This window comes from Buceros rhinoceros, unplaced genomic scaffold (assembly GCF_000710305.1).
Source record: "Buceros rhinoceros silvestris isolate BGI_N320 unplaced genomic scaffold, ASM71030v1 scaffold11072, whole genome shotgun sequence".
Lineage (NCBI taxonomy): Eukaryota > Metazoa > Chordata > Aves > Bucerotiformes > Bucerotidae > Buceros > Buceros rhinoceros.
Window position 1 is genome coordinate 25,247 of NW_010397189.1, and position 12,512 is coordinate 37,758.

Below are 12,512 nucleotides of genomic sequence, written 5' to 3' on the forward strand. Positions count from 1 at the left end.
TTGTCGCCCTCTTGTCTCGTCACTGGGCTGCCTGCCCAGAACCAGCTGCCTGTGAACTGGCCTTGAAAAAAGAACAGTTTGTGTAAACATTCACTACTTTTCTTTTTCTTTTTTTCCTTTCCCTTTTGGTTTGTAACTATATGCAGATATATATATATATATGTAGAGTATAGTTATGCGTGAATTTATTGTTTATTAAAAGTTTGTTTCAGCTTTTCCGAACGCAGACCGAGGTGTGAATTTCTTCCTTTCCCTTTAAACCCCTTCTGTCTCCAACGAGACAAAAAGGGGGTCCATTAAGGGAATTCGAGGAGTTGTTTTACCTCGGTCCCTCGACCCTTAACAGCACCCTTCCCAGCCCATGCCACAGGTTAATGGCATGTTTTATCTGCTTGAGACACTGTTAGTGCTAAGGAGTCACTCTTCCCTGAGCCTATCCAGTGCTAGTGCCATCTGGTTTCACTGCATCACCTCTTAGTTGCTTGCTGAGAACATAACGATTCTCAGAACTTCATTTAGGAGTATCTTGACAGCAGGACTTCTTACAGTGAAGAATTCTCTTCAGAAACACCCAACATGCCACAAGTGCATCAAGTACGTGAAGAAAGCTATTTTCATTTTATTAATTGGTTTGAGGGGACTTACATTACATTGATAGGAACATAAGTACACGGGTAAAAAATATCCTTCAGATGCTAGCATATAAAAATACATGTTTCATAGCAGTAAGACTTGGTCCCTGATACAGAAGGTATTTCTGTCTCTGCCAGCATTACCATGAATTTCAGTAGATCAGTAAGTTAATTGATTTGATTAAATAGTATAAAATGTTTGTCTTTGAAAAAGCCAAAAAGTTGTGTTTGTGTGGCAAGAATTTGGATCTGTTTTTCTTATGTTTCTTTTCTAGATATGTATTCATAAAAATTTGTTCATGGATTTATTTATGGAATAAATTAATTTGGAGGTACTATCATGGGCCATTTATTTGATTCTCATTAAGAAGATCAAACACGCTTTTGAGCCACAGACTTGGATTCTTAGTATGAAAAAGTGTTCCTTCTGGTTACAAAGACATGGTTTTGCAAACTAATGGAGCCTGAGATTCTACTTCTGGTACATATTAACCACATTTTCTGAGAACAAACTAATTTGTCTAATTACTCCAAATTTCTTCCACAGCTAAAACTCCCCACTGATCGTCTTTTCAATAATATTCCCATATTCATGTGCTTACTCCAGTTATATCTTTTACAGGAATACTGCAAGGGTCTGTTTAGAGAGTATGTTAACACTCATAAGGTTTTAGCTCAGCTCTATAGTTTGTGTGGTTTGTTGCTAGCTTGCTAGTCTGTTTACTTTTGACTCACATATTCTGGAAAGACCTGAAAGCCTTAAGCAGTACCAAATCCTTAGTGCGGAATATCCTGCAGACTGAAAGAAAGAAATCTCAAATGAAGGGATATATAGGAAGTAGGTAGGTGTAAAAAAAGAATAATAATATAGATAAAATGAGCTAAACTTTTCAGGAGAAAAAGTAAGATGTAGTCTGTCTAAAATCCCATATAACTTAGGATGTTGCTGGCTAAAATGTATGTGAGTGCAAAGCATAAACTCAAACCATCTCCTTTTCACTTTTACAGACTCCATCTGAGTCCCAAATGCTTGATGGTCCTGAGACATGCTGGTGTAAGAGTGATGGGTCATATGTCTTCTGCCAGGCACCTCGCTGTAGCCTGGTGTGGAGGGTCAGTCCCAGAGCTTCTTAGGGACGTGAATCAGATAGATAAATATCAACACAGCCTGTTGAACATCATCTGTATGGCACTAGCAGCAATTTCTTGCAGATGTCTTACTAGAGAGGTACCCATGATAAGTAGTATAATGGTTACTGTGAAGTTGGATGTGTTCTGTATCTGTAACAGATACACAGAGAAAAGGATGCTGAGGTGGATGAAGTGCTGAGGGGAGGTGTCTGTTGACACTGCAGTAAGTGGAAGGAAGAGGTGGTATGTAGAAGGGAGGAAATAACGAGACTGAAAGAAATTGGGGGAAAAAGAAGTGTAACACTTTTGATGGAAGATTCTCCTACAGATGACACAACAAGCCTACCAAATAGTGTCAGATTCATCCTTGGTCGGATTGGGTTTGCATTTCTCTGTAATGCTGCTGTTGCTGGTCACAGCAGCTACAAGCTGCCCCCAAATATGCTGCACTGAGTGCTTTGGGGTCCAGCTGCATGGCATGTGTGAATGCTCCAGAGAGGATCTCGAGGAGGAACTAATGATTTCCAGTGACCGGGTTGAGATCAGGTATCTTTCTCTGAGAGCAGCCACACTCTGACAAACAGAGTCTTATACTCCCTTAAGGAGAGCACCTCAAAACAGAGACACCCATACTTTGTAGTTGCTTTCAAAAATCGTTTGCGTGCCTTGTGGAGAACAGAATAGGATTTCCTGATAAAAACACAGAACTACCAACATACTTCCTGTGTTTTCTTGTCTTTTGCTTGATCCCGATTTTTCCCCTCATATTTGAAAAATAAAATCCAAGAACATTTAACATCAGATATCTAAAATGACTGTGCTATGCATCATGCAAATGACTACCAGCTTCTGAAAAAGCAGTTATTGTAATGCCTTTCCCTCCTTGCTGTAAATGGTTGTAAATATTCACATGGCTGGATACATTAGGCTAGGTAGATTATTTTCTTGTGTTGCTGTTTAAAAAAAAGAAAAAAGTAGTCACAAAAAAATCTTCATAGTCCTTTAACCAGTAGCTCAGCAATATGACACAGCTGAATTTGGTAAAGCACCAGTAGGTAAGTTTCTCTGCAGGACAGAGTGGCAGTAAGAAATTAACGGGAATTATTTTTCTGATTTTGCATATAATTACTGACACTGTGCGATACTGAATACATTCAGTGCGTGTACAGTAGGATTTAGTTCAATATTGGTGTGATTCCTATGAAATTAAAGAGGGTGTTTTCTGAGTAAGGTCTGCTGGATTTGATTTGAAACATGAATATTTTATTTGCAGAAGAGAAGAGGCAAATATTAATTTTCATTGTATTCCTTTACTGCTAGGTTACGCTTAGAGTTTCTGTTAATTTTGGAGCGCTAGTGGGCACTTCTGATTTGTTCTCTTTTTAAATCAAGTGTTGTTATTATTATTTGATACGCATACTTCTCTCCTCAGAAGTAGAGAATTGCATTATCCTCAGAGCAGAGTTCATCTTATCCAATGTAGCCATGTACACACCAGGTGTGAGTCTTAAGCCCCCTATTTCCAACTCTTTTTCCTAGTCAATGAAGAAAGACAAACACTTCTGGAGTTATTTGTCTCTGAAATCTCTTTCAGGTTGCCACAGATTTCACAGATATCTCCATTCAGCGTAGATTCAAAATGATAATGATGATGTTTGTCTATATATCAAACCATGGCTAAAAAGAGATGGGATGAACTTGTGCACTGTAGTCAGTTCTTGGTGCCATGTCAGTGGGTTGGCAAGGTGTTTGTGAAAAAGCAGTGTTTGACAGGATGGAGTGATACTGTGTGATGTCCTGTGGATTTTCAATCTCAATTTCCAATTTCAGGGAGGAGAACATTGCTATTATCAGGGAGAAATTCGAGGAAATCCTGTATCATTTGTTGCCTTGTCAACATGCCATGGATTACAGTAAGTCTGCTGTTTTGTTTTTACTGGCCTTTGGTTATTACTGTTTTAAGCAAAATAAAGCTGTTTATAGTAAAATAAGTGCTATTTATTTTTCTATTCTACAAGAATAAAAAAGACTGCCAGTACTGACATGAATAATTTGGAAATTGTGGGGTTTTTTGTTGCTACAATGATGTATCTTTCTTTTCTACTCTCTTTACAAGGGAGGTGTCAGTGTAGAGTTTCTCACGTCCTACCCGTTTTCTTCACAGAATTACTGGCCTTAAGCTGTGTGCATGGGATAATACCTTTGATACAGTTAAATCTTGAAGGATTTAAAATTGTGCAATAGATTTTTTTTTTAAATGATCGTTTTAGTGGTAATATGATTAATCACCTGTCATCTGAAGGTTACGTGGTGCTGTGTGTTGACTGTACAGCTTTTGGACCTGCCTACTTTTGACACCATTGAAAGGTGTTTGGTTTTCAGAGCAACCAAGTAACCTTAGTGTCTGTTAAATCTGGGCATTATGGGATCTCAGTGCTTTCAATACAGAGATCAGCTTAAAAAGCCAATGCAGCAAGTGACCCTGTGTGGAGATTACCTAAGCTTAACTCAGGGAAATATTCTTCAGTTTGTTGTCTATCTCCAACTATGCTGTAGTTCTGGTTTCAGCCAATTTAAGTAGTGTCTTTCTTTTGTATTTGCGTGTTCTTTGTTAGGAAGGGGGAGGATGCACGCAGAAGACTTGTCATCCTTGCACTTGTCTGATTTACAGCTGTGTTTTTCTCTTTTATTATCAAGGTTGAACAGCTCAAGAAACCTGAGCCCAGTTTCAGGATGGACAGTAAACCTAAAAATAGTAGCATCCTAATGCATCCTGAACCACTGCATGGCTTCCATTAGCAGTGATCCATTAGGTCTTGGCCTTTGCTAACTCTTAGGAAAAAAAGCAGAAAGGAAGGAGAGCCTGTGTATGTCCTTTCCTGCCCTCCTTTTGTGGGTTTGTTCTTAAGACTGACCCTCTTGATGCTCTGTATTCTTAAATTGCCCAGTGTTCAAATTGGTTCCTTCTAACACAGTTATGTGATGAAAGATGCATTTTTTTTCCCCTGTGTAATTAATCTCTCCCTTGAGGTGTCATTTTTTATTTTTTTCCTTTTTCTGATACAATAAAATTTCAGCAGAGTTATCCTTCTCACACATGCAATATGAAACTTGCTATAGCAGGTTGGTAATTCTGGCATCCGGTGTGAGAAAGTAGTGTTTTTCTTAGCTACGTTAAACTCACATTCTCTGACACTGCATTTCCATCATCACAGCTAGCTCCTCCACAGTCGATTTTAAGTGCTAAGTAATTGCTAGAAACTGACACTGGCAGTCAGAGCTCCTTAGCCCCAACCACAGTTTGGAGTGTCTTGCTCGAATAAGGGAAGTTAATAAGGAAATTATCTTCTAATAAGGTCTGCAGGAGTTTTGCTTTCAGGAATTTTAGGAAATGCATAAGATTGAAGAAGTGCCTTTAACAGAAGCTTCATATACCCAAAGTTCATGCTAATCTCTTACTTACTAGTACCCTTACATCTTGGCCAGTAACAGCAGAGTTTTTCATACATGTGAGAAAATGTTGTGTTTTTTTAACCATAAATTACAATTTCTTCTGTTGGTAATGTCTACGTTGTGGTCTTCCTTTTATTTGTTAAATTAATCAGATGACTGGCTGACAGAATACTTAAAATTGTGAATTTCTTTTCATTATCAAAGTCATTAAAAAGAGAAATGCATCTCTGCACCTTTAACTCTGAGTATGCCTTTTAATTTGGATTTTTTTGTTTTGTTTTGTTTTCTGTGGGATATCCAGTAACCACAGTTTCCTATGAGTTAAGACAAAAAACTTGGAATGCAAAACACACTGGTTGCTGGGTTATAAATAAGCTATAGTCAGGCACGACTTGCAGTCCCATTTCAAGGCTAGTTGTACAGACACTGCCCACTGGTGGTGAATACAAAAGCTGCTGTTTTTCTAAAGAATATGTAGAAAGAATATTATTTCTAAAGAATAGGTAGAAGTAATTTAAAGGGTGAAACACTTCTAATTTGCATTCATGATCACACTTGATGTATGATATACAGTCAGTGACTTAAGCTATATCTATGAATGCTACGTGGTTAACCCCAGAAGTGAATAATAATAAGAGAAGTATCTCATCATTAGCTGTAATGATTTACAAGCTTAATGTATGCTTATATTTCTTAATATAGTCAGGAAACGAGTGATAGTATTTTACTGACTGCATCTAGTCCTGTACAGAAACAAAATCGATTTTGCTGATAAAAATAAAAAAAAAAGGCTGCATAAGAAAAAAGAAAATTATCTGGTTTTGTTGTTTATAATTCTGGTGGAGTTTTTTGATACCTAAAAGTTTTCTAAAGAGTAATCTAAATAAATAAATAAATAACCTTGCTTTCATGCTGCTGTTGTGTCCTACATGCCAAGTTTGAACTTACTGCTCATATTTATGGCCAAGCTTAAAAGCCCTTAGTAGTGGCACTTTGAAAGGGACATGCTGATACAGCCTAATTCCAACCATGCGTGTATGTCACTGCAATAAAGGCAAAATTATTAAAAAACCCCAATGCTGATTTGGTTATCAGAATTCAACCACTCCTGAGCATCCTGCACTATGTTAAAGACTGAACTTAAGTACACTCTTTACTTAAGCAAGCTTAAGGTAACCCTTAATAGAAACCTTCCTTGCAGAAATGAACCTCACCTTTGGTGTACGTTCGAGTGGCAATGCAAAAGCATCTGGTGTTACTGTCACAGATTGTGTTAATCCATTTAGAGAGCCTTAACAGTTCAGTTTATTCTTCATTTAGAATTGAACTGTGTGTTGGAATTTAATTTGGAAAATTGGTGATTGTGTGTTGGCAAGCAAAGGGACAGATTTTCTGTGTCCTTATCATGATCGAACTTTGAATTTCTGTAGTTGTGAGGATTTTATTCCAATAAGAAAGAGACCATGAGTACTTTGCCAGAACCATGGATATGGCAGAAAGCTTGGTCCTCTGTATCTCTTCACCACACCACCACTGTAAGCCTGTGTGATGGGGTTTCCTGTCTCCATATCATGAACATCATATAATGTCCATGTTGATATGAGAATGCATATAGCCATTAATGTTTCCTAGAAATATAAACTAACTCAATAATAATTTTGACAGATAGTCTTTTCTTCTTCAGTTGTTGAAATGCCCAAAACAGCCCTCTGTGCCCAAAAGAGCCCATTGTGCCCTTTGTACTTGGTACTATATGAAATTACTGACGAAAGAGTTAATTAAAGCCTAAGGATCAATTCATTAAAATAATATTTTTATTTGGAGGAAAGTTGTGCCCATGTGCCTAATAGGTGTGTTCCTAAAGACAGGTCCCTTGTTTACCTGTTGCAGGTAGATCTCTCTTGTGTGAAAGTGGGGGCTCTGAACTGGATATTCAGTTGGCTAAATAAGCCAATTTTTGTGGTGTTTATATGAGTTGTAGAGAAGCTTTGGGAAAGGAATGATAGTATTTATCACCACAGGAGGGAATATTTTTCTTTCTGAAAAAAATGAAACAAAAGATTGACTCAGAATTATGTTCTGTTCCTGAAACCATTGTTAATTGCTTCCTTTCCTAATATTGAAAATTTTAAGATAGATTAACTTCTTAAACTTCCTTTCATGTTGCACTAGTATTTGTTTATTAAATAAGTATTTACATTTTCTTGACAGTGGGATGTTCTATGATGGAAATCATACTTACCTTATTGAGCCAGATGAAAACTACACTTCAGATGTAAGTAGAACTTAGAGTAGTCTTGCTGTGTTGTTTGTTGAATGCAAACATTCATGGGTACAGGGTAGGCATAAGACTCTGGGACCAAAGGATCATCCCTTGTTGCCAATTCATTTACCTCATATCTGAGTCCCCATCATCACAGACAAAAGTAGACCTCCAAAAGTTAGGCAGTGATATATGTATGTACTCTGTAATACATGGATGGAGAGCAGTGCAGCAGTAGAGGGTGATGAGTGTCCCTTGGAGCCAGCAGGAGAAGCCTGTGAGTGCCTTGTCCCATTCTCTGGTGCTTCCTGCTCTGGATTCGTTACATCTCTCTCCTCAGGGTTTGGCCTCAACTCCAGTTCAGCAGCTCCTGTGATTCTTAATGATGTTGCTTGGATAGCTCTCTTTAAGCCTAGCTCTAAGCATGCTCAACCACTCTGTTTGATGTGCTCAGATATTTCAAATAAAAGATGATTAACTTTGGCATTAGTGATCACATCACAGCTAGTAAGAGTGTAGAGTAATGAAGCCTTGCAACTTGCATGTTCCCTAGCATAGGTGTTGGATAGCAAGGGCGTTTGGAACTGTCTACTTAATGCTCATGAGATGGATTACTTTATCAAGATTTAATACACACAATTATTTACCATTTCAGGATGACTTCCATTTCCACTCTGTTTACAAATCCAAGTTGTTTGAGTTTCCTTCGGATGACTTGCCATCTGGTATGATTTTTTAATATTCACAACTTACTGACTTGTTTTAGTCTAAGGCCAGATTTTGTTAATTGTATTTGATAGATAATCTTATGATAGTATATTGTTTATCTGTATCTCTCCTCTTTTTCCTGATTAAATAAAAAAGCACTGAAAAAAAGAATTTGAAACACTGAAAGCACTGGAAAAGAACCTGAAGCACTGAAAAAACCCTGAATCCAGTGAATCAAACCTCTCCTAGACCTTCATGTTGTTATGTATGTTTCTCTCAACAAGTCCTGTGGACTGCATTATATGCTAGTATGTGTAGAAAGGAAAGGATTGAAGTATCCTAAAGATGATGAAAATAAACCCAGCATTGCCAGTGGTTGATAACTCTTCATGTATTTTTCTTATTTTGAGATACAGAATGAGTACCATGGTGTGAGCATAAGCCTGAGAGGCAAGAACTTGCCAATAATTTTTGCTGTTCAGTGATTCTCTTATTTCCAGTCCGTCCAGCATCTTTCAGAGACCCTGGCTGTAGTGTGGGTCACACATTTCGGTACAAATGAATTTAGAGGCAGAAGTGGTTTCAAGTGCTTTTAGTGATGAATCTCCACAAACAGCTTATATTGTGTGTGGAGGGAGAAGAGAGTTTTTAAAAAATGAAGTTTTGTGTGAGAAGTTGGCTTGTTAATTGAAGCTAAGATTGCAGTATTTATGGCATATCCCTCATTCTGTCAAGAATTTGCCAGTTTTACAGATGCATTTTCTGCATTTATATCCTAGATAAATAAAACTGTCCTTCACAGACACTCATTTTGGTAGAAACCACCTCTAGACTAATTTCTTCAGGAGACTGACAGATGTCCAGTCATCTTGTTACAAACTATTTGTCCTATGGCAGCAGTTGGATCTGGGATCTTATCCTGGATACTGCACATAGATGGATCCTTCCCTGGAGCAGAGTGTGTGCAAGTTTGCTAGTTCTTAAGCAAAGCAGAATCATTTAAGAGAGCTAATGAGAAGGGAAAAAAGGGAAATTGCTACAATTGGGTCACCGTGATTTCAATTCTGAAGTTTAAAAAGCTTGGTGCCTCATGTTCTCTGCTGATGATTGCCCAGGCGAGGTGCAGGAGGCGTTGGGATGAAGGAGCAGCACAAAAGGCTAATGGAGTGCAAGACGCTGACATCTGTATCATGAAGCTTCCTATGTGCATGCACCTTGGACAAGTGCCATGGTTACTCCCTGTGCTTGTGGAGATGGTAATAAGAACAATTTATTGAACATAAGGCCAAATAATAAAGTGCATCTTTTATGAAACTTTGTTGCTCATATGTTATTTGCAAGGTTGGAAATAGTGCAGCCACTGCTGAGTTTAAAATAAATCTTCTGTCTCAGGCTGTTAAAGTAGAAAACTGGTAGAGCTGGTACTTAATTAATATATACCAGCTTATAAGATTTCTTAATAGTGAAGTCTTATGTTTTCAAGATTTCAGCATAAAATTATTTTCTGCTTTTAAAATTGTGAGAAGGAATTCATTGCAGGTATAATCCACCAGTTTCACTTCCACCAATGCTTCTCAATTTTCAAAAAAAACTGTCAAAATAGCCCCCCCCAATCAAAATATGCTTGTACAGTTTTGATTTTACTGAGATAGCAAGTAAATAGTTACTGCCTTTGCTGTACGAAGTCCAGCATATGACAAAATGGAAGATGTTGACATTAGATTGAGTTAGAATTACAAGACTGTAGAAAAGGTTGAAAAGGAAATTTAGTTGTGGAGTGCTAGTGGTCTTAATTATATAAATATTTGTAATATGGATAAGAGGTATAAGGTGCTAATATTCCATCGCTTTATGTTTAGGATCTCATATATGGGGAAATAAACTTGAACTCACAGTTTGCTCTTCCACATGCCCATACTTTGTTTTTTGTAAAACTGTTTGGAAAGATGTTTCTGAGGTTTGTAGTGGAAGTTTCAGTACATGTAATAGATTATTTCCTCATTAGGCGTAGCACCGTTTTGTCTGTACTTATCAGTTTATCTGTCTTTAGGTCATTCTCCATGCATAGCCACAGCTTCAGAGGATGAGAGCAGTCCACACCACATTCTGTTTCCCTACTTTTTTCCCTGTGACCACAGGAGCTTTATAATTCATCCCCCAACTTGCTGCACTCTGCCCCACATTCTCCTTCACTCCTTGCACATGCTGCCCCAAGTGCCTCTGCTTGGCAGTGCCTCTTCCCTGCCAGTCTGGAGAGTGCTGAATGTTGTCTTGAATTTTTCTTTTTCTTTAAATAATATTTGCAATTTATTGCTTATTATTATAGTATTGCTGTGACTGATTTTTTTTTAATTACTGAAGTAGATTTATTATTATTAGTAGTAAGCACTGTGCTAGGTTATGTCATCAGTATTTCTTACATTCCTTTTTACTCTCATAATTTATTGATTTACCAAGCCTAAGGATATCTTCCTTGATGTCAAGATTTTCTGTTCATGTTTAAGAGTCTGTGTGTAAGCTGAGATTTCCACTCAGTACTGCTCTAGGAAAGGACTGGATGTTTTACATTCCTTTGCTCCTCAGATATTAAAAAAAAAAAAAAAACCTATTGCAGAAGAGAATTAATTATACTGTTCTTTGCAGTCGTCTGGGTAGGTAATGAGGACTTTAAATAATGAAATTTTGGATGGATGACTTGGCATGCTTAGAGCATTTGACTTCATAATTTAGTAGACTATTTTTTTTCTCACATCTGTATTGAAACATAAAATGCCCTGGCATAATCTTAGACAACACTAAGTTATTGAAGTTGGTGTTTTTCAAATAATGCATAACGCATGTCCTTTTCTTTTGAGGTCCCTTGAAAGGCGTGTAGATTTGGCACTTGGGGACATGGTTTAGTGGGACTTGGCAGAGCTAGGTTTATGGTTGGACTTGATGATCTTAAAGGTCTTTTGCCTAAATGATTCTATGAATCCTCATTACACTTTTTTTAAGGTAATATTTCCCAACAAATTTCTGCTAGGCTTTCCCAGCTACCTACATCGCTGGTCATTTTGCTGGTCATGTTCTTTTGCCTGAGGGTTGCTGTCTAGAAATGCAAACTGTGTGAATTTATCCAGCTTGTGATTATAGTGCGGAGTTAATGTGTGTTGATGTTTACGGCTGCATCATTCTCCTCTAGAGATGACTGCCTGCAGTGGGCAGGAAAAATGATCACATTTGCTGGTAAAGTTGTCTAAGACCCTATAGGCATATTGTAAATTATTATTTTATGATTGAAAAGTTGTATTTTTACCAGGCTCACTAACCGTGATATAAAACCTAAAATAACAAGTTGAGAACCAGTTATGTGATATTAGAACAGACACTAAATTAAGCAACATATGTAAAGCTTATTAAAACCCAAATTTGCAAATAATGTTCAAGATTTAGTTTCTCATCTTTGCGTGCCCTAGAAACTGCAGGTTTTTAACCAATAAATGGGGACCCTTGGATGTGATTTAATTTATTTTAGGTCATTTTTTGTGAAGAAAATCCTCAAGTGGGCTGGTGTAACCATGAAAACATTTTTAGGCAAAGGGTCTATGATTGTCTAGGCCCCTCCATAAAATTTAGCCAAGACAATACCAGTTTTGCTTTCCTGGTTTGCCTTATCAGTAACTAGCCACTCCTGGTTAAGATTAGCACTTACACCTGGTATTCATTTGTCAGATGGGCAATTCAGCTTCCTGTGTCTAGGTTGTACTGGTATGGCAGCCCTGTCAAATTCCTATCAGTATTGGTTTTTATCCTATTTGAACCTCATCCAGAAATTGCACAGTTAATGTACCGCAGGTTGGAGGTGGAGCTGTGAGAAACTTTCTGGACTCACCAGAGAAACTGAACTCTTCAGCATTTTGTAACAGAACCAAAACTGTGTACAAAGATATGTGACTGGAAGTCCCTTAGTGTACACAGCTGCTATAGTAACATCAACTTTTCTGCAAAACTGGTAAAATAACTCTAGAATTCAGAAAGCAGTTTTCAGTTCCTGGAGACTGAAAAGATGTCCAAAACTGCAGAAACCACAAAGAAGGGAAAGTGGTCAAGGGAAAAAGACATACTACAAGAAGCAACTGCAAATATTTAATTTACGTGTCTCAAAAAAAGATCTTGGTGTTATGTGAATAGTAAATGTGTTTATACAAGATAAGGAAAGAGATTTATGTTGTATAGGGAAAAGCGAGGCAGAGACTATGAATATAAAATTAAAGATGGAAAAGTACTTGGACGTTTAGAAGGGTGAGAGCAAGTATTGTCTTTTGCTTAGTTTGCAGTGTGTC

At 37.5% G+C, this 12,512-nt stretch overlaps 1 protein-coding gene across 1 annotated transcript in view; it reads left to right on the plus strand.

The window, feature by feature from the left end:
• Positions 1–12,512, plus strand: part of ADAM22 (ADAM metallopeptidase domain 22) — a 72,372-nt gene that overhangs the window by 15,535 nt on the left and 44,325 nt on the right. The window contains exons 3-5 of the mRNA XM_010146162.1: positions 3,594–3,676; positions 7,428–7,491; positions 8,135–8,204. Of these exons, the coding sequence (XP_010144464.1) occupies positions 3,594–3,676; positions 7,428–7,491; positions 8,135–8,204 (217 nt within the window). The remainder of the gene's footprint in view (positions 1–3,593; positions 3,677–7,427; positions 7,492–8,134; positions 8,205–12,512) is intronic.